The sequence below is a fragment of the Hyla sarda genome, assembly GCF_029499605.1.
Source record: "Hyla sarda isolate aHylSar1 chromosome 1 unlocalized genomic scaffold, aHylSar1.hap1 SUPER_1_unloc_1, whole genome shotgun sequence".
Lineage (NCBI taxonomy): Eukaryota > Metazoa > Chordata > Amphibia > Anura > Hylidae > Hyla > Hyla sarda.
The window spans coordinates 675,002-698,316 of NW_026607570.1; the positions used below are offsets into that span (position 1 = coordinate 675,002).

Genomic DNA, 23,315 nt, shown 5'->3' on the forward strand with positions numbered 1-23,315 from the left:
AGATTATATTTGGGACGTATTCATTGTCCTAATTCTCGGATGTAGTTACCATCAAGGTGATATGTTGGATTTGGTTCATCACAAAGACTTTGACTGAAAGTTCTGAACATTATAAATGGAGTCCGGACCCCCCAGTGCTGCGTTCTACCATAATCCATTTATATAACTAATAGATTAATTGTAATGAGGGGGGGGGGGGGGATTTGTGGGGCTAATTGTATGGATATAAAATAATAACGTGATATCATTGAGTCCTCCATGTTGGATTCCATTAGACTGTCTGTCACACGTTCCTGTAGGACTTGTAGTCTCTTGTTTGTGTCTCGTTGTTGTAATGTTTCCGCCATGTTTGCTCTGAGTGAAGGTCTTTACACCCCTGAGGGGAGGCACAATGGTTTGTTTGTGTCTCGTTGTTGTAATGTTTCCGCCATGTTTGCTCTGAGTGAAGGTCTTTACACCCCTGAGGGGAGGCACAATGGTTTGTTTGTGTCTCGTTGTTGTAATGTTTCCGCCATGTTTGTTCTGAGTGAAGGTCTTTACACCCCTGAGGGGAGGCACAATGGTTTGTTTGTGTCTCGTTGTAATGTTTCCGCCATGTTTGCTCTGAGTGAAGGTCTTTACACCCCCTGAGGGGAGGCACAATGGTTTGTTTGTGTCTCGTTGTTGTAATGTTTCCGCCATGTTTGGTCTGAGTGAAGGTCTTTACACCCCTGAGGGGAGGCACAATGGTTTGTTTGTGTCTTGTTGTTGTAATGTTTCCGCCATGTTTGCTCTGAGTGAAGGTCTTTACACCCCCTGAGGGGAGGCACAATGGTTTGTTTGTGTCTCGTTGTTGTAATGTTTCCGCCATGTTTGCTCTGAGTGAAGGTCTTTACACCCCCTGAGGGGAGGCACAATGGTTTGTTCGCAGTGGGATACATACAATGAAGGAATATCAGGTCTAGATGTCCTCAGTCCACTATGAGAGAAGGTGAGATGAGGTAAAGCCGCTCACAATAAGCGTATACGTATGTATATAATAGAAGGTGATAATGTGAGGAAATCCTTGGGATTAGTAGGAGGCAGAAGGTCTCGATCCTGTGTGGAAATATCCCAGATGGATGATCCCTTTATCAGTGATTCCAGTGCGGTGTCACCAAATCTCTTATATGTGTAACTGTTTATTGTCTGGAGTCCTGATATTTGGCGCCCTCCAGTGGTCGGGGTAAACACCTAGATGGCAGCAGAATAACTGACTATAGTTAAAATAGGATGGTAAGAGAAGGTGTGTGACATAGGACAGTGACCTCCTGACCTCCGACCATGACACGTCACATCTACTGGATGATGAAGAGTCCTCAGACACTTTGTCCACCATTTCCCTCTTCTCACCACTCGCGGCTTCTGGTATTACCTGGATAACATGGAGGGTGGATTCCTGTCTCCATATTCTACCCATCCCCCATGACTCCGCCCCAGACTAAGATGGATCCCCTGACTAGGTTTACAGCCTCCGTGATTGTGACTATAATGTCTCCTCAGATGTTTCCCCAGATTATCTCCAGGAAATGGATTTTATTTCTCCATAGAATCTGGTGCGGTTTATCATCGTCTCCTCTTCTTCCCTTCAGGTTTCTCCAATCCAGGATCCTCTGCTGATATCTTCTATATAAGAGAATTCTCCTGGATGACCCATCAACCATGGAGAGAGACAGGAACAAGATGGCCGACAGGATCATAAACCTCACCCTACAGATACTCTTCTGGCTTACTGGAGAGGTGAGGGATTCTGGGAGTGATGTCACATGACCTCATTCTTATCTATGTAATAACAGATGGATATGACTGGAGAGGTGAGGGATTCTGGGAGTGATGTCACATGACCTCATTCTTATTTATGTAATAACAGATGGATATGACTGGAGAGGTGAGGGATTCTGGGAGTGATGCCACATGACCTCATTCTTATCTATGTAATAACAGATGGATATGACTGGAGAGGTGAGGGATTCTGGGAGTGATGTCACATGACCTCATTCTTATCTATGTTATAACAGATGGATATGACTGGAGAGGTGAGGGATTCTGGGAGTGATGTCACATGACCTCATTCTTATTTATGTAATAACAGATGGATATGACTGGAGAGGTGAGGGATTCTGGGAATGTCTGTAGTGATATTAATGTGTCTCTCCATACATAGGATTACACAGTAGTGAAGAAGTCCTCTAGTGGGCGCTGTCGGGCTCCTGTGTGTGAAGGATGGGGAAGAACCCTTAACCCAATCCCGGGGCCCCCACCTCACTCCCTGATACATGAGGAAATGGATGAACAGAAGATCCGAGAACTCATCAACAAGATGATGGAGCTGCTGACTGGAGAGGTGACCCTGCTGGGACATTATACAGTAATGGAGGGGTCTGGTGATGACTGGAAAGGTGACACTGCTGGGACATTATACAGTAATGGAGGGGTCTGGTGATGACTGGAGAGGTGACACTGCTGGGACATTATACAGTAATGGAGGGGTCTGGTGATGACTGGAGAGGTGACACTGCTGGGACATTATACAGTAATGGAGGGGTCTGGTGATGACTGGAGAGGTGACACTGCTGGGACATTATACAGTAATGGAGGGGTCTGGTGATGACTGGAGAGGTGACACTGCTGGGACATTATACAGTAATGGAGGGGTCTGGTGATGACTGGAGAGGTGACACTGCTGGGAATGCTGGGACATTATACAGTAATGGAGGGGTCTGGTGATGACTGGAGAGGTGACACTGCTGGGACATTATACAGTAATGGAGGGGTCTGGTGATGACTGGAGAGGTGACACTGCTGGGACATTATACAGTAATGGAGGGGTCTGGTGATGACTGGAGAGGTGACACTGCTGGGACATTATACAGTAATGGAGGGGTCTGGTGATGACTGGAGAGGTGACACTGCTGGGAATGCTGGGACATTATACAGTAATGGAGGGGTCTGGTGATGACTGGAGAGGTGACACTGCTGGGACATTATACAGTAATGGAGGGGTCTGGTGATGACTGGAGAGGTGACACTGCTGGGACATTATACAGTAATGGAGGGGTCTGGTGATGACTGGAGAGGTGACACTGCTGGGACATTATACAGTTATGGAGGGGTCTGGTGATGACTGGAGAGGTGACACTGCTGGGACATTATACAGTAATGGAGGGGTCTGGTGATGACTAGAGAGGTGACACTGCTGGGACATTATACAGTAATGGAGGGGTCTGGTGATGACTGGAGAGGTGACCCTGCTTGGACATTATACAGTAATGGAGGGGTCTGGAGATGACTGGAGAGGTGACCCTGCTGAGACATTATACAGTAATGGAGGGGTCTGGTGATGACTGGAGAGGTGACACTGCTGGGACATTATACTGTAATGGAGGGGTCTGGTGATGACTGGAGAGGTGACACTGCTGGGACATTATACAGTAATGGAGGGGTCTGGTGATGACTGGAGAGGTGACACTGCTGGGACATTATACAGTAATGGAGGGGTCTGGTGATGACTGGAGAGGTGACACTGCTGGGACATTATACAGTAATGGAGGGGTCTGGTGATGACTGGAGAGGTGACACTGCTGGGAATGCTGGGACATTATACAGTAATGGAGGGGTCTGGTGATGACTGGAGAGGTGACACTGCTGGGACATTATATAGTAATGGAGGGGTCTGGTGATGACTGGAGAGGTGACCCTGCTTGGACATTATACAGTAATGGAGGGGTCTGGTGATGACTGGAGAGGTGACACTGCTGGGACATTATACTGTAATGGAGGGGTCTGGTGATGACTGGAGAGGTGACACTGCTGGGACATTATACAGTAATGGAGGGGTCTGGTGATGACTGGAGAGGTGACACTGCTGGGACATTATACAGTAATGGAGGGGTCTGGTGATGACTGGAGAGGTGACACTGCTGGGACATTATACAGTAATGGAGGGGTCTGGTGATGACTGGAGAGGTGACACTGCTGGGACATTATACAGTAATGGAGGGGTCTGGTGATGACTGGAGAGGTGACACTGCTGGGAATGCTGGGACATTATACAGTAATGGAGGGGTCTGGTGATGACTGGAGAGGTGACACTGCTGGGACATTATACAGTAATGGAGGGGTCTGGTGATGACTGGAGAGGTGACACTGCTGGGACATTATACAGTAATGGAGGGGTCTGGTGATGACTGGAGAGGTGACACTGCTGGGACATTATACAGTAATGGAGGGGTCTGGTGATGACTGGAGAGGTGACACTGCTGGGACATTATACAGTAATGGAGGGGTCTGGTGATGACTGGAGAGGTGACACTGCTGGGACATTATACAGTAATGGAGGGGTCTGGTGATGACTGGAGAGGTGACACTGCTGGGAATGCTGGGACATTATACAGTAATGGAGGGGTCTGGTGATGACTGGAGAGGTGACACTGCTGGGACATTATACAATAATGGAGGGGTCTGGTGATGACTGGAGAGGTGACACTGCTGGGACATTATACAGTAATGGAGGGGTCTGGTGATGACTGGAGAGGTGACACTGCTGGGACATTATACAGTAATGGAGGGGTCTGGTGATGACTGGAGAGGTGACACTGCTGGGACATTATACAGTAATGGAGGGGTCTGGTGATGACTGGAGAGGTGACACTGCTGGGACATTATACAATAATGGAGGGGTCTGGTGATGACTGGAGAGGTGACACTGCTGGGACATTATACAGTAATGGAGGGGTCTGGTGATGACTGGAGAGGTGACACTGCTGGGACATTATACAGTAATGGAGGGGTCTGGTGATGACTGGAGAGGTGACCCTGCTGGGACATTATACAGTAATGGAGGGGTCTGGTGATGACTGGAGAGGTGACACTGCTGGGACATTATACAGTAATGGAGGAGTCTGGTGATGACTGGAGAGGTGACACTGCTGGGAATGCTGGGACATTATACAGTAATGGAGGGGTCTGGTGATGACTGGAGAGGTGACCCTGCTGGGACATTATACAGTAATGGAGGGGTCTGGTGATGACTGGAGAGGTGACACTGCTGGGACATTATACAGTAATGGAGGGGTCTGGTGATGACTGGAGAGGTGACACTGCTGGGACATTATACAGTAATGGAGGGGTCTGGTGATGACTGGAGAGGTGACACTGCTGGGACATTATACAATAATGGAGGGGTCTGGTGATGACTGGAGAGGTGACACTGCTGGGACATTATACAGTAATGGAGGGATCTGGTGATGACTGGAGAGGTGACACTGCTGGAACATTATACAGTAATGGAGGGGTCTGGTGATAACTGGAGAGGTGACACTGCTGGGACATTATACAGTAATGGAGGGGTCTGGTGATGACTGGAGAGGTGACCCTGCTGGGACATTATACAGTAATGGAGGGGTCTGGTGATGACTGGAGAGGTGACACTGCTGGGACATTATACAGTTATGGAGGGGTCTGGTGATGACTGGAGAGGTGACACTGCTGGGACATTATACAGTTATGGAGGGGTCTGGTGATGACTGGAGAGGTGACACTGCTGGGACATTATACAGTAATGGAGGGGTCTGGTGATGACTGGAGAGGTGACACTGCTGGGACATTATACAGTAATGGAGGAGTCTGGTGATGACTGGAGAGGTGACACTGCTGGGAATGCTTGGACATTATACAGTAATGGAGGGGTCTGGTGATGACTGGAGAGGTGACACTGCTGGGACATTATACAGTAATGGAGGGGTCTGGTGATGACTGGAGAGGTGACCCTGCTGGGACATTATACAGTAATGGAGGGGTCTGGTGATGACTGGAGAGGTGACACTGCTGGGACATTATACAGTAATGGAGGGGTCTGGTGATGACTGGAGAGGTGACACTGCTGGGACATTATACAGTAATGGAGGGGTCTGGTGATGACTGGAGAGGTGACACTGCTGGGACATTATACAGTAATGGAGGGGTCTGGTGATGATTAGAGAGGTGACACTGCTGGGACATTATACAGTAATGGAGGTATCTGGTGATGACTGGAAAGGTGACACTGCTGGGACATTATACAGTAATGGAGGGGTCTGGTGATGACTGGAGAGGTGACTCTGCTGGGACATTATACAGTAATGGAGGGGTCTGGTGATGACTGGAGAGGTGACACTGCTGGGACATTATACAGTAATGGAGGGGTCTGGCGATGACTGGAGAGGTGACACTGCTGGGACATTATACAGTAATGGAGGGGTCTGGTGATGACTAGAGAGGTGACACTGCTGGGACATTATACAGTAATGGAGGGGTCTGGTGATGACTGGAGAGGTGACACTGCTGGGACATTATACAGTAATGGAGGGGTCTGGTGATGACTGGAGAGGTGACACTGCTGGGACATTATACAGTAATGGAGGGGTCTGGTGATGACTGGAGAGGTGACACTGCTGGGACATTATACAGTAATGAAGGGGTCTGGTGATGACTGGAGAGGTGACTCTGCTGGGACATTATACAGTAATGGAGGGGTCTGGTGATGACTGGAGAGGTGACACTGCTGGGACATTATACAGTAATGGAGGGGTCTGGTGATGACTGGAGAGGTGACACTGCTGGGACATTATACAGTAATGGAGGGGTCTGGTGATGACTGGAGAGGTGACACTGCTGGGACATTATACAGTAATGGAGGGGTCTGGTGATGACTGGAGAGGTGACACTGCTGGGACATTATACAGTAATGGAGGGGTCTGGTGATGACTGGAGAGGTGACACTGCTGGGACATTATACAGTAATGGAGGGGTCTGGTGATGATTAGAGAGGTGACACTGTTGGGACATTATACAGTAATGGAGGGGTCTGGTGATGACTGGAGAGGTGACACTGCTGGGACATTATACAGTAATGGAGGGGTCTGGTGATGACTGGAGAGGTGACACTGCTGGGACATTATACAGTAATGGAGGGGTCTGGTGATGACTGGAGAGGTGACACTGCTTGGAATGCTGGGACATTATACAGTAATGGAGGGGTCTGGTGATGACTGGAGAGGTGACACTGCTGGGACATTATACAGTAATGGAGGGGTCTGGTGATGACTGGAGAGGTGACACTGCTGGGAATGCTGGGCCATTATACAGTAATGGAGGGGTCTGGTGATGACTGGAGAGGTGACACTGCTGGGAATGCTGGGACATTATACAGTAATGGAGGGGTCTGGTGATGACTGGAGAGGGGACACTGCTGGGAATGCTGGGACATTATACAGTAATGGAGGGGTCTGGTGATGACTGGAGAGGTGACACTGCTGGGACATTATACAGTAATGGAGGGGTCTGGTGATGACTGGAGAGGTGACACTGCTGGGACATTATACAGTAATGGAGGGGTCTGGTGATGACTGGAGAGGTGACACTGCTGGGACATTATACAGTAATGGAGGGGTCTGGTGATGACTGGAGAGGTGACACTGCTTGGAATGCTGGGACATTATACAGTAATGGAGGGGTCTGGTGATGACTGGAGAGGTGACACTGCTGGGACATTATACAGTAATGGAGGGGTCTGGTGATGACTGGAGAGGTGACACTGCTGGGACATTATACAGTAATGGAGGGGTCTGGTGATGACTGGAGAGGTGACACTGCTGGGACATTATACAGTAATGGAGGGGTCTGGTGATGACTGGAGAGGTGACACTGCTGGGAATGCTGGGACATTATACAGTAATGGAGGGGTCTGGTGATGACTGGAGAGGTGACACTGCTGGGAATGCTGGGACATTATACAGTAATGGAGGGGTCTGGTGATGACTGGAGAGGTGACACTGCTGGGACATTATACAGTAATGAAGGGGTCTGGTGATGACTGGAGAGGTGACACTGCTGGGACATTATACAGTAATGGAGGGGTCTGGTGATGACTGGAGAGATGACACTGCTGGGAATGCTGGGACATTATACAGTAACACCACTGGAGGGGTCGGGGTGATGACTGTATCATTGTGTGTCAGGTTCCTATAAGGTGTCAGGACGTGGCGGTCTATTTCTCCATGGAGGAGTGGGAGTATGTAGAAGGACACAAGGATCAGTACAAGGATCAGGTCATGATGGAGGATCAGCAGCCCCTCACATCACCAGGTAATAGACATGACTATATACACACGTCCTCTCATTATTTGTATGTAAAGAATGAATTCAGTCTCTGTATGTGTTCCCTACAGTCAGATCCAGTAAGAGAACAGCACCAGAGAGGTGTCCCCGTCCTCTTCTTCCACAGGATGATCAGGTAGATGGAGATATTCCCTATGATCTGTAGAAGGGCTGTGAAGCTCTTGTGGTCAGTCCCCTCACCCTCCATGACTCCTCATCTCCTGCTCATCTATAACATCCCACGTGACTTCTCCTACTGTCTGATGACTTTTACTATATTTCTTCCATATCTTATGAATCAGGGAGAAGATCTGAATAATATTAATGCTCCAGAGACAGATGTGAGCAGTGATGAGCAGTGTAAGAAGGACATTCCTACAGGGAAAGAAAATGCTACAGACGTAAAGGAAGAAGAAGAGACAGATGTGAGCGGTGATGAGCAGTATAAGGAGGACATTCCCACAGGGAAAGAACTGATCTATATTAATGCTACAGACATGAAGGAAGAAGAGACAGATGTGAGCAGTGATGAGCAGTATAAGGAGGACATTCCTACAAAGAAAGATCTGATCTATGTTAATGCTACAGACATAAAGGAAGAAGAAGAGACAGATGTGAGCGGTGATGAGCAGTATAAGGAGGACATTCCTACAGGTAACCGCTCAGGTGAGTAGTAACTACTTAATACAGAGAAGAGTCACAGATTCTACTTAGTCACCGGCTGCAGTAATCACAGAAAAATGAATGCCCATATATGTTACTCACTAGGTCATCCAGATTCTATACAGGTCTTTTTTATTTGGCTTCTGTATTTGCCTCACAATTCCTTCTGTTCTGCTGCTCACTTATTCTGACATGCACTACTCAAAAAGATCAGCCGAGATGACGGACAAGGGTCCCTTCACCTGCCTCCGCCGCTCTCCCGGTGTCTTCTGCTCTGGTCTGACATCGAACAGAGCAGAAGATGACCGATAATACTGATCAGTGCTATGCCCTATGCAGAGCACTGAACAGTATTAGCAATCTAATGATTGCTATAGATATTACCCTATGGAGATTAAAAAAGTGTAAAATAAATGTAAAAAAATAAGTTTAAAAAAAGTGTAAAAATAAAAATGTGAATAAAGATTTAAATCACCCCTTTTCCCCATTTTAATAAAAAAAAAGCTTAAAAAATGATAAATGCTAAACATATTTGGTATCACCACATGTGTAAATGTCTGAACTATAAAATATAATGTTAATGATCTCCTACGGTGAACAGCATAAAGGTAAAAACAAAAGTCCAAAATTTCAGAAAAATTAGAAAGTTAGAGGTGGTCAACAAGAGTCAATTTTAACCCCTTAAGGACTGAGCCCTTTTTCACAATTCTAACCACTGTCACTTTAAGCATTAATAATTCTAAGACGCTTTTACCGATTATTCTGATTCTGAGATTGTTTTTTCGTGACATATTCTACTTTATTTTGGTGGTAAATTTTCGGCGTTACGTGCATCCTTTCTTGGTGAAAAATCCCCAAATTTCATGAAAATTTTAACATTTTGCATTTCTCTAAGTTTGAAGCTCTCTGCTTGTAAGGAAAATGGACATTCCAAATAAATTATATATTGATTCACAAATACAATATGTCTACTATATGTTGACATCATAAAATGGACATATTTTAGCTTTTTGAAAAAATTTGAGGGCTTCAAAATAGAGCAGCAATTTTCAAAAATTTCATGAAAATTGCAAAATCTGAAGGGACAGATGTTACAGAACTACAACTCCCAGCATGTCTGGGCAGTCTAGGCATGCTGAGAGTTGTAGTTTGGCAACATCTGGAGGGCTACTGTTTGGGCACCACTGTAACAGTGGTCACCAAACTGTGACCCTCCAGATGTTGCAAAACTACAACTCCCAGCATGCTCAGACAGCCTTTGGCTTGCTGGGAGTTGCAGTCCGGCCTTCCTAGTCGTTGCCACAGTAAAGATCACATTACTTTCACTTTCATTTCTCCCCCCCACCGTCGATTCCCTACCTGAGCCGTGATCTCTGGTGGATGTCTGCGATGATCGCCGGGCCCCACGCATCTGGTCCTCAGGTAAAGGCCTCCATCTTCTCCCCCCCTGTTCTGCCCGACATCCAGGGGTGGGCAGAACGGGGGGTTTCCATGGCAACCCCCTGTCCTGCGCTGCCATTGGTCAGAACTCAGTTCTGACTAATGGCAGGGGATAGGAGGAGATCGCAGCACTGCAACCTCACTCCTATCCCTTAGGATGATCTGGGCTGTCACTGAAAACTCCGATCATCCCTATTTTTCGGGTGATCGGGTGAATTGACATGCGATTTTCTCCAATCGCCGACATGGGGGGGTCTCAGGAACCCCCTGGGCGATGTGCCGGGGTGCCTGCTGAATGATTTCCGCAGGCATCCGGCTCCGGTCCCCAACCGGCTAGCGGTGGGGACCGGATTTCCCACGGGCGTATGGATATGCCCTCGGTCCTTAAGGACTCGGAATGCAGGGCGTATCCATACGCCCTGTGTCCTGAAGAGGTTAAATACACTGATAATGTAAAAAAAAAAAGTAGAAATTTTTTAAAACCAGCACAATGATAGAAAAGTATGTAACCATGGGGATCATCTTAATCATATTGACCCAGAGAATAAAGAAAACGTCATTTTTACCATAAATTGTACAGTGTGAAAACGTGTTATTTTTGTTTAAATTTCCTTACACAAAAAAACATTTTTTTGGGTTCACCATACATTTTAGGGTAAAATGAGTGATGTCATTGTAAAGTACAACTAGTCACGCAAAAAAAAAGCCTCATGTGGGTCTGTGGATGTAAATATAAAAGAGTTATGGAGGGAGATTTATCAAGGGATTTAAGCAGCTTTTTTTGCTTATAAAAGTTGTGCGTGCGCCTAAACAATTTTTGTCGGTAAGCAAAAAAATACCAGTCTGCCCTATTAAAGCAATTTTAAGTTCCAGTATTTATCATTGCAAAAGTCGCACGTAAGCAAATAAAAGTCGCAAACCCCTTCAAAAGGTCACAAGTGTAAGCAAGGTCAGACCAGGCTTACAAACTTGTCTATGACAGCATTTTCAAAAAGTCGCGGGACGAGCGGGTAGGAGCTGACAGGAGGGTGACAAGCTGTGACGCAACACTACTACAACTCCCAGCATGTACTTACTGTAAAGACATGTTGGGAATTGTAGTTGTGCGGCACTTGGGGAGTGTGTCAGATGGGCGGACAGATGGCAAGCTTGTCACCCGCCTGCGCCGCATGACTACAACTCCCAGCATGTCTTTACTGTTAGGGCATGCTGGGAGTTGTAGTCATGCAGTGGGGGGCAGGTGACAAGCTTGTCACCCGCTTGCACATCTCCCCCGAGCCCTGCTGCATGGCTACAACTCCCATTATGTCCTTACCGTCAGGGCATGCTGGGAGTTGTAGTCACGTGGGAAATGTGCAGGTGGGTTACAATAAATGTACTAACCTATTTTCCTTTTTTTTTTTTTTCACTCTCATTTCAGATCCGTGAATCCTGTGGACTACCACGATGACCAGTGTGTTTTTTTGTTTTTTTTGTTTAATAAAATGGTAAAAGAGGGCTTTTGAGGGAGTGTTTTTTGGAATAAAAATTTTTTAAACATGTTTTTTTTTTACTTAATTTACTTGACAGGCTCAGTACTGGAAGCCATCTTATGGACTGAGTCCATTACTAATCCGGGACTTAGCACCCCACAGGTGCCGGGGAGAGCCAGTACGTACAGGCCCCGGCGCATCAAAAAGGGTGCTCCTGGGCCTAGGCGGTAACAGGCTGGCGTAATTTAGGCAGGGGAGGGCCAGAAACAATGGTCCTCGCCCACCCTGGTAACGTCAGGCTGTTGCTGCTTGGTTGGTATCTGGCTGTGAATAAAAATATCGGCAAACCTATGCGTTTTTTTCCCCATAAATAATTAAATAAAAAAAGGGAAATGCATAGGGTTCCCTGTATTTTTATTCTCAGCCAGATACCAACCAAACAGCAACAGCCTGATGTTATCAGGGTGGGCGAGGACCATTGTTACTGGCCCTCCCCAGCCTAAATAACGCCAGCCTGTTACCGCCTAGGCCCAGGAGCGCCATTTTTGATGCTCCGGGGCCTGTTGGTATTGGCTCTTCCCAGCACCCCTGTGGTGGTGGGTACCGGGGTAATAATTGGGGGATGTGCTAGATGTTTTTGGGGCTAATGCTAAGCCCCGACATAGTAATGGACTCCGTATAAGACGGCTTCCACTACTAAGCCTGTAAAGTAAATAAAATTAAAAAAACACATTTAAAAAACTTTTATTTAACCCCCCCCCCCCCCACAAGCTCTCGTTACAAAATGTTAATATTAAACAAAATAAGCTGGTCATCAAATCTGAAGTAGCCCACAGGATAGACGAATTTGAAATGAAAAGAAAAAATAAACAAACAAATAATGGGTTAGTATATTTAGGAGGGGGGGGGGGGGGAAGTGTTACCATTTTTTTTAATAAACACATTTTTTTGCTTATGTGTGCTAAGAAAATGGTATTCCAAAGTAATTCTATTGGTTTTTGCTTATGTGAGCCAAATGTATCAACCCCCTGTGATAGTATAATAAATATGTCCCACATAAGCCGAACCAATGCAAAAAATAAAATGCCTACAGAACTCGCTTACCAAAGCAACGATGATAAATGTCCCCTATGGAAACGCAAAAAATAATGGGCCTGGTTCCTAAGGTGTTAAATTCCTTGTTTGCGCTGTTGTGTTTATTGTCCCTGTTGTCTCCATCTTATATAGTCAGCAGGATTTCCATGTAGACGACTAGAGGAATAATTTGGGATATTTCCCAGCACTTCTGTATTGCTGGGGGCTCTGAACCGCCTCGGCTGTCGTCTGATTTGTGCCCTATGGATTGTTCATTGCTGCTGGATGGGAGTGTGATGGGGTCCAGGAGTGGGGTGTATGTGACCTGAAGACCCTATATTATGTCTACATTAACTATTTATTATCCGGAGGACGGGGAGAAGGTTCCATGATGTCACATGCTGCACTTATAATGTTCTACTAAAAAGACTATAAATATGGGCGCAGTTATTAATAAAATCTGTGTTATTCTCTGCAGATTCTTGTAGCAGGAGATCAGAGGAGAATCTTATATCTTCAGATTATAAAGCAGATGATGATATCACACAAGATACATATGAAGAACATTCCATTATCCCAGATACACCCTCAGCCCTTCACAGCCAAGATCTGTCATCTCATCCTTATATACAGGTCCTGTCTTCTCAGTCATCACAGGATGTTCAGCAAAATAAAGGTCATAGAAGGAGTGTTGGACATGTAAGAAATCATACAGGAAAGAAACCATATTCATGCTCAGAATGTGGGAAATGTTTTACTGAGAAATCAAGTCTTGTTAGACATAAAAGAACTCACACAGGAGAGAAACCATTTTCATGCTCAGAATGTGGGAAATGTTTTACTCAGAAATCACAGCTTGTTCAACATAAAAGATCTCACACAGGAGAGAAGCCATTTTCATGTCCAGAATGTGGGAAATGTTTTACTAAGAAATCACAGCTTGTTCAACATAAAAGAACTCACACAGGGGAGAAGCCATATTCATGTTCAGAATGTGGAAAATGTTTTCCTGGGAAAAAAAATCTTGTTCAACATCAAAGAACTCACACAGGAGAGAAGCCATTTTCATGCTCAGAATGTGGAAAATGTTTTACTCAGCAAACAAGTCTTCTTAGACATCAAATTACTCACACAGGGGATAACTCATTTTCATGCTCAGAATGTGGAAAATGTTTTCCTTGGAAAACATATCTTGTTCAACATCAAAGAACTCACACAGGGGAGAAGCCATATTCATGTTCAGAATGTGAGAAATGTTTTACTATTAAAGCAAATCTTGCTGTACATCAAAGAACTCACACAGGGGAGAAACCATTTTCATGTTCAGAATGTAGAAAGTGTTTTACTGACACATCAGGTCTTCTTAAACATCAAAGAACTCACACAGGGGAGAAGCCATTTTCATGTTTAGAATGTGGGAAATGTTTTACTCGGAAATCAGCTCTTCTTCAGCATCAAAGAATTCACACAGAAAAGAAGCCAATTCAGAGCTGTAAATGATGCAGATAACACATCTATATATTAACCCCTTAACAACGCAGGACATAAATGTACATCCTGGTGAGGTGGTACTTAACGGACCAGGTCGTACAATTTACGTCCTATACATAACTGCAACGTAAATGTAGGACGTTCATGCACGGCTGGTCCCAGCTGCTGATAGTAGTCAGGGACCCGTCGGTAATGGCCAACATCCGCGATTGTGCGGATGTTCGCCATTAACCCCTTAAATTGCGGTCACTAAAATGGATGATCGGATTGTCCGCAGCGCTGCTGCGGCGATCTGATCATTCAGAATGGCAGACGAAGGTCCCCTGACCTGTCTCCACTGCCTTCCATGGGTCTTCTGCTCTGGTCTGCGATTGAGCAGACAATACAAGAAGATCACCGATAACACTGATCAGTGCAATGCCCTATGCATAGCAATGAACAGTATTAGCAATCCTATGATTGCTATGAATAGTCCCCTATGGGGACTATTAAAGTGTAAAAATAAAAGTAAAAAAAAAGGGAAAATCCCCCTCCCCCAATAAAAATGTAAATTGTCCCATTTTCCCTTTTTCACCCCCCAAAAAGTAAAATAAATAAATAATTTATATACATATTTGGTATCGCCGCGTGCGTAAATATCCGAACTATTAAAATAAAATGTTAATGATACCGTACGGTAAAAAAAAAGTACAAAATTGCTGCTTTTTTTATAACATTTTATTTAAAAAAAAAAAATGTCAAAAAAAAAGTATTAAGTCTTAAGCAAATATGGTATCAATAAAAAGTGCAGATCACGGCGCAAAAAATGAGACCACATACCGCCGCTTATACGGAAAAATGAAAAAGTTATAGGTCTTCAAAATAGGGGGATTTTAAACGTACTAATTTAGTTAAATAGTTTGCTTTTTTTTTTTTTTAGCGCAACAGTAATAGAAAAGTATAGAATCATGGGGATCATTTTAATCGTATTGACCCAAAGAATAAAGAACACGTCATTTTTACTGTAAATTGTACGGCGTGAAAACGAAGTTATGATTTTTTGAAGGCGAGGAGGAAAAAACGAATACGTAAAAATAAAATTGTCTGAGTCCTTAAGGCCCAAATGGGCTGAGTCCTTAAGGGGTTAACCATGTACATAGGATATCTGACATTTATACATATATCATATACTGCATCTCCAAACTTGTTACCAATTGTTAATAAAAGTTTTTTTTCTTATATGATTTATTATTCTTATATTCATCTCCGCACACTGGACTTATAATAATGTAATATTGTCCCTGAGGTTGTATATAGGGAATGTAACGCGTCAGTGTTGTCCCCGCCCCCTTCTCATTATGATTATAGAGACTTTAATTCAAGGCATCAGACAGGATCCGCGCGTCTCCCTTGAAGATCGTCTCTTCTGAACATAAGACGCTGCAGATACTTTTATTTATCACAAACCCTAGACCAGCGTTTCCCGTCTTGACGTCTATTTTCGGTCTCGGATCTTAAAGGGGAACTCTAGTGGAACAAAAAAAGGTTTTCAAATCAACTGGTGCAAGAAAGTTAAACAGATTTGTAAATCAGGGAAAAAAAGGGGAGGTACCAAATGCCTCTAGACTAATACCATAAAATGGTACATGATGATGGAATTACAGAAAAAATAAATCGGACTGTGCTTCACTTTAAATGATGTACAAATTTAATATAAATTAATATAAAATATTACAAATAAGACATAAAATAAATAATGCAAATCTAATACATAAATGTCTCCTACCACAGGGCCCTTGTGGGGAGGTATGATATTTAAATACAAAACATATATTAAAAGATGTTAAAATATAGCATGTGGATTATATTCTACCGCTATCCCAATATATTGCAAACCGACATAGTGTACTTTTATGTGGTACACTCCGTTCTCATGTGATCTAGAACAGTTCACAAAGTGATATAGTTACCAACTCCTAATAGTAGTTTTGGCTGGAGTTGAAAACTACTATTAGGAGTTGGTAACTATATCACTTTGTGAACTGTTCTAGATCACATGAGAACGGAGTGTACCACATAAAAGTACACTATGTCGGTTTGCAATATATTGGGATAGCGGTAGAATATAATCCACATGCTATATTTTAACATCTTTTAATATATGTTTTGTATTTAAATATCATACCTCCCCACAAGGGCCCTGTGGTAGGAGACATTTATGTATTAGATTTGCATTATTTATTTTATGTCTTATTTGTAATATTTTATATTAATTTATATTAAATTTGTACATCATTTAAAGTGAAGAACAGTCCGATTTATTTTTTCTGTAATTACATCATCATGTACCATTTTATGGTATTAGTCTAGAGGCATTTGGTACCCCCCCTTTTTTTCCCTTATATATTATTTTGTACTAGTATTTTATTTGGTGTAAATACTTTCCATTTAGCCTCGATTAATTTATATTGTGAGCTGCACATACCCTATTTTTTAGATTTGTAAATCACTTCTATTTAAAAATCATAACCCTTCAATTACTTATTAGCTGCTGTATACTACAGAGAAATTTGTGAAGTTCTTTTCTGTCTGACCACACTGCTCTCTTCTGACACCTCTGTCCGTGTCAGGAACTGTCCAGAGCAGGAAAGGTTTTCTATGGGGATAAGATTCTAATCTGGACAGTTCCTGATATGAACAGGGATGTCAGCAGAGAGCACTGTGGTCAGACAGAAAATAAATTCACAAATTTCTCTGTTTTATATAGCAGCTAATAAGTACTGGAAGGATTAAGATTTTTTTTAATAGAAGTAATTTACAAATCTGTTTAACTTTCAGGCACCAGTTGATTTGAAAATATTTGTTTTCTACTTATTTCCACCGGAGTTCCCCTTTAAAATCCATTTTTCTATTGTCGTCAATATCTAGGCGTCCCCCCGGGTTCAGTAAACATCGGTGTAATTCTTTTCCTTTTCTTTGTCCTCCCCGGGGTATAAAATCCCTAGAGATCTGATCACATCTGGTACAAGATCTCTTTACTTCACACTTTGCGCCATTATTACACGGATTGAAGACCCAGTTACACGCTCGTAAATTCCCATATATGTCGTGGATTGGAAGGAAAAAGGTTCTTAAATCTTATATTTACCAATAATATTTTATATTTTTACAGTCCGTCCCTATCATAGTACGGAATTGTTATTTTTCTTCTATCCGATGGTTATTTAGTAATTTTGTTATGATTCAGAAGAGACCACGTGTCCCGTATAGACGCTCACCTTGAAGACATTAGACGGCGGTTTTGTGTTTCCGGATTTACACACTTATTATAAAGCTTTTCCTTCGTCTGGATTATTAGAGCTCGTTCGCTCTTCTTTTTCTCATCCTCCCCTTTATATTCCTCCTCATATAGATATGTAATGGATGTGTGTGTGTATATATATATATATATATATATATATAATATATATATTACTATTTGACAATGCCCATCCCCCCCCCCCCCCCCACCGAGAAGAGGAATTTCCTGTTACCTTGGACAACTCCTTGAAGCCCTCCAAAAATCTAACAGTGGGTATACCTTATAATGGTATACCAGAGCTAAAAACACCTCCCTAGTGAGGGCAGGAACTTATGTTAAGTGCAATGGTTATATAAGCTTGGACAACCGCCTAATAAAGGAAAACTATGAAATATTTGAAACTGACATAACTCTGTTTGATTTACTTTGGTGTATACCTTCTGATAACGAATTTGGTCAGGAGTACGATATTTACTAGGTCACTGATAAAATCCATATCAGTTTTGGCGCCCAAACAAGGACCGTGGGTTATGGTACCATGAGGCAGTCACCCAATATACAAGTCATTAAGATTGGACCATAGACATGGAACAGACGGGAGCTGCTCACCTCTTCAAGAGTACGGTAGGACAATTTCTTGTACCTAGTCAAAGTACCACTGTCTCCCCCTCTGGTTTATCTTGGTGCCTTAAGTCGACTGTCTCATGGCCAACAAAAAACAGGTAACATAAATTCTTGCCCAGAGTCATTCACCTGTACCTGTCATAATGTAACTATCTGCTATCGGAGTCTCTGTGAAATGTGAGTGAGTGAATAAGCAGGATCTTGGGTCTCTGGGGGGATTGAATTGTTTCGGAGTAACCTGATGATCATCCATAGAGAGGATATCAGTGGAGTTTGGCGCAGGACGCCGATTAACTGGGACTGTTTCTTCAGGGAATTGAATTCTGGGGTAAACTGATAATCGCTCCTCCAGAAGTCTGTCTGTGAGAGAAGATATCAGAGGATACTGTCATAAGTAGACACTGAAGGCGTGTCTAGGCCAGAGTGTACACTGTACACGGGACTCTCCAAAAATAACATAATCCCAGGGACACGTCCTGTTGGGTCTATAATATTCTGACATATCAATTGCCATACCTATATTCATATACTTTTGCTAAATGCTGTAGCTAGAAATATTGCAAAGAACTTCGCTTTCCTTAATTCAAAACATTTCAGCTCGCTTTTGGCCTTAATCAAGATAAGAACCGCGGGATACAGATTAATGACAACAAGTTAGGATTTGAAGTCTAAACATTTGAACTTTTAAGGAAGGATGGAAAAACCTCAAGAGGGAGACGTTGAATTATGCTTCGAGTGCTAAAATTTGCTGCGCCATGCTCAAATGACCAATCAGTATATAATACGATGATTTGGAGGAGTTTATTCCTCCCCTATATCAACTGTAAAAACGAACGTGATTTCCTGTTTTAATAAAGAGAACGCTCATTGGGGGCTCTGTGGAACAGCTCCTGGGCTTCCTGCTGATTTTAAAAGGTTTTATACCACAAATCCTGTCTGGTGTATATTTTCTTGCAAAGAACTTAGCAAAGAATAACAGTACGGTCAATGACATTTAAAAGCCTCTCCTTGGCCGATCCTTGACAGTTGGTGCCCTGCTCGGATGGTGACGAGGTTCATGCATATCTGTTCCCTGGATCACACTCGAGGAAAGAGCCAAATCTGGGGGAGCGACAGCTTTAACCATCCAGAGGAATCTGGAACTGCTCAAAATTAAGGGCTTGATCACCCCTACGGTACATGGCAAGGCTCCTTTCACACTATAGAAGTTCACCCGTTATATACACACGTTAGAAAAGCTATATTAAACGTTCGGTAAACAACCCCATTCAACTCTATGGTGTTTTTATATTCCACGTTATGACCCGTTATAGCCCCTCATTAATAACGGACGTTATTTCTAACGGGAGAAAAAACGTGACATGCACTCATTTTCTGCCCATCACAAGAAACGTGTAAATTAACGTCCGTTATTTTTTAACATTGAAGTCTATGGCCGACGTACGTTAGTAAATACACCTCTTAATGGCCATTATTATAACAGATGTTATTTTTACTGAGCATGCTCAGAAGAGGTGACATCAGCAGACTGCTGCAGTGCTGAGGGACTGCTACTACTCCCATCATGAAACAGACTTGTTTCCATGATAGGAGTAGTAATTCCCCACTGCTGAAGTCTGCCGGTGGCTTGGGAGGTTACATTAGTGTTTGTACTACAACCCCCATCATGGAACAGAGTCTGTTCCATGTTGGCGGTAGTAGTACAAGGGCTGAGGGATTGATCGCCCTGGGTCTCACATCTGACACCCGATCTGATCAGAAGTTATTGAGCAGGGGAGCGGGTGGCATGGTCCGCAACCCTGCGATCACAATGTATTTTTTACTTTCATTTTTAAATTCCCCGTGGGGATCCCTGAATGGCCGGTACAGAGGAGCCATTCAGGGCACCTGCAGGGTTTTTAAAATGGACAATGTGAGGGGACATATGTATATTAAAAGTGTTGTGGGGGGGGGGGGGCATAGAGCGCTATATATCTAGCCCCCCAGCGCATTAATAAAAATGTATATATGTATATATCTATACCCAAGCCAGAGCATAATGTGACCCAGTCGGCACATTTGTCTTAATTTTCCATTGCAGCGCTATATGTGACAAGTATATCTATCACAACGCATCCAGCAGCCGCCGGCCAGATGATCCTGATTGATATACTATTCATTCATAGCGCCGGAGGCTGCATATGTATATAAATGTGCTGGGGGGGCAGACATATAGCGTTATCTGCCCCTCACAGCACATCTATATACATATGCAGCCGCCGCTCTATGAATGAAAAGTATATCTGTCAGCATCATCGGCCGGGTGGCTGCTGGCTGCGTATATCTATTAGCAGCGCATAGTGCCGACAGCCGTCTCCTGACACTATGCCCTGCTAATAGAAATACTTTCCATTAATAGCGCTGCAGGGGTATATGTATATAGATGTGCTGGGGGAGGCAGACACATAGCGTTATCTGCCCCCCCACAGCGCTTCTATATACATATGCAGCTGCAGCGCTATGTATGAAAAGTATTTTGGGCGGCCGATGCTGCTGCTAGAATGCTTTTCACATATAGCGCTGCTGTGGCATAGGTATATAGAAGCGCTGCGCTGCGAGGCTACATTATACATGCGCTGCGGGGGGTATTTATTTGATGCGCTGGCGGGGGTATATATCTAATGCACTGCTGGGGGCTAGATATATAGGCTATATGTCTGTCCCCCTCCTGCAGCGCTATATATCTTGCCCCCACAGCGCTTTTAATATACTGCTGAGAACCCTGATTGGCTCCTCGGTACCGGCCATTCAGGGCTCCCCACAGGGGATTTAAAGATGAAGCCCGCTCCCCTGCTTAATAATTTCAGATCGCATCAGGTCTCAGAAGTGAAACCCGGTGCGATCAATCCCTCAGCCCCTGTACTACAACCCCCATCATGGAACAGACTCTGTTCCATGATGGGGGTGTTAGTACAAACACTAATGTAGCCTCCCCAGCTGTCTGCAGACTGCCGCAGCCAGTGAATTACTACTCCCATTATGGAAACAAGTCTGGTCCATGATGGGAGTAGTAGTTCCGGCTGTGGGAGTCTGTAGGCAGAGGTGTTTGGCCATACATGAGGGATAACGGGTCTTAAAGGATGAATATTTATTCAGCTATTCGCACCCGTTAGTTCATCCGTTATTAAACGTCAGTTTTTTACACAGAAAACGTTTAATAACGGGTGAACTTCATAGTGTGAAAGAAGCCGAAGTCTACTGGTTTTATAAGACTGTAGATTATCAGTGTTTATTTGAGCGGATCTGAGAAGCCAAACAGATGGTTTTGTCGCGCCCCTACATTAACCCTATGATGGCGGGGAATCTTTCCACTGTGTCATCTAATTTATTTATAAATTATAGCCGTTCGTCATTGACTGTAACTGGTTAAAAACTTTTAACTTAGTATGATAGATGTATATGTGTGTATATATAAATTTTATATACTGTATATGTAAAATGCCCATTTAGGATGAGGACTCAATACTTCGCTGTTACTTGTCCACTCCTCCCCCATCTGCTCTCTCCCTCCTCGCCCCCACCATCGTGTAAAGCCTTTTGAACAAAGAAGTCCGTGAAAGGCATAGTAGGGGGGTGGGAACTTGCTAATTACAGAGGTAATATAACCAAGTGAAGGACTGAATAAAGGCAGAGAAGCATTTGAAACCGACATGGCTCTGTTTGATTTACTTTGGTATACTTCGGTATATAAATTCTGTATACGGATTTGGCCGGGAGTAAGATAGCTACAAGAGCACTGATAAAATCTATATCAGGTGGCGCTGCACAGTGGGGCCTGAGTTTAGGCCTCATGTGCAAGTCGCAATACCCAGAGCAGACGGATTGAACAAAGGCGGACGCAGACGGAATTTGATCAACCCCAGGCATACGATAGGACATTCTAGTACCTAGCCAAAAGTACCTATGTCTACCCTTTGTTTTATCTTGCTGCTTTAGTCGACTTGCTCGTGACCTACCAGAGACAGACAGGTAAAATTCTCACCTAGAGCCAAATACCCATGTACCTGTCATAAAATTACTACTGCCCGAGTGTGTATGAAGTGTGAGTGAGTGGATAAGCAGGATCCTGTTGGGGAGAGGAGTTGATTGAGTTGCCTGGGGGAATTGCATTGTTTGGGGTATGATGTCTCTTGGGGGATTTCCAGGGACTCCCAAAAGTTACAGATTCTCGGGACTCTTTCCTTGGTCGCCTTGGAGGATTGAGTTGTTTGGGGTGAGCTGATGATCCGAAGAGAGGGTATCAGTGGAGTTTTGGCGCAGGACGCCGATTAAACGGGCCTATGTCCCTTGGGGGTATTTACTTTTGGGGTAGACTGTCATCTAGGACAGTGTGTCTTAAAATAACATATTTCCAGGGACTCCCCAAAAATAACATATCCTCGGGACCTTGCCCCATTATAACTGATTGTATATGTGTTATATTTCATTTTTAATGTGTCCATGGATTATTGTTAAATTAGCTAATTCAGACGAAGAGGGGGGGGGGGGGGAACTTCCCTTCTAAAACTAGATCTAATGTATTAGAATTTTAAAGATATCTCCTAAAAAAAGGGGGTTAAGAGGGGTTTTAGTTGGCAACAGCTAGAGGCCCACCAGGGAAGGGGGGCTTGTGGGCTATGAGACAGAGGGGGCTATGGAGTTTGCAGATGTAACCTGACCTCACTGATAGAATTGCTGACAGGAAGTAGGGGAAGGGAATTGCACAGAGTTGTATAGAGAAAAAATGAAGTTTTGATGGAAAACGTGGTGAGTTCACAATGGAATTGATGATTTATAGATATTAAGGTAGTTGCAAGTTTGAAATATATTGATGGTTGATAGGATAAGAAGGTTTATATATATAGCAGGGTAATATACAGTGATATACAACCGTGTGATTCTTGAGAACATTTGCGATTTGACTTAGTTATATTGTAGTCATCTGAATGGATATAGATAGGCAGAAGTTGTTGGCTGAAAGTATGATGAAAATTTTTAGGTAATGAAATTAACACTAATGTACAGACATAAATTTTTTATAAACTGGTGATAGGATAGTGAGAATTATCATATATTCAATGAAGAGAGCCTTTGTATTA

The 23,315-nt window shown here is 43.7% G+C and overlaps 1 protein-coding gene across 2 annotated transcripts; it reads left to right on the plus strand.

Moving 5' to 3' along the window:
* The first annotated feature begins 2,254 nt into the window (after positions 1-2,254).
* LOC130297894 (oocyte zinc finger protein XlCOF7.1-like) lies at positions 2,255-14,329 on the plus strand. Of its 2 annotated transcripts, none has more exons than XM_056550740.1 (5): positions 2,255-2,362; positions 8,016-8,142; positions 8,226-8,290; positions 8,457-8,820; positions 13,282-14,329. In XM_056550740.1, exons 1-5 carry the CDS (start codon positions 2,303-2,305, stop codon positions 14,301-14,303), a joined length of 1,638 nt encoding a protein of 545 aa, XP_056406715.1. In that variant the 5' UTR covers positions 2,255-2,302; the 3' UTR covers positions 14,304-14,329. The 2 variants fall into 2 exon arrangements, with proteins under 2 accessions (XP_056406715.1, XP_056406716.1); XM_056550741.1 differs by having other exon boundaries at positions 8,457-8,808.
* The last annotated feature ends 8,986 nt before the right edge of the window (positions 14,330-23,315 follow it).

Excerpts from the sequence above, each read along its gene's own strand:
- LOC130297894 (XM_056550740.1), top strand. The coding sequence starts at position 2,303 with ATGGATGAACAGAAGATCCGAGAACTCATCAACAAGATGATGGAGCTG. Across the intron at positions 8,291-8,456 it reads TTCTTCCACAGGATGATCAG|GGAGAAGATCTGAATAATAT; the intron begins GTAGATGGAGAT and ends CTTATGAATCAG. Across the intron at positions 8,821-13,281 it reads TCCTACAGGTAACCGCTCAG|ATTCTTGTAGCAGGAGATCA; the intron begins GTGAGTAGTAAC and ends TATTCTCTGCAG.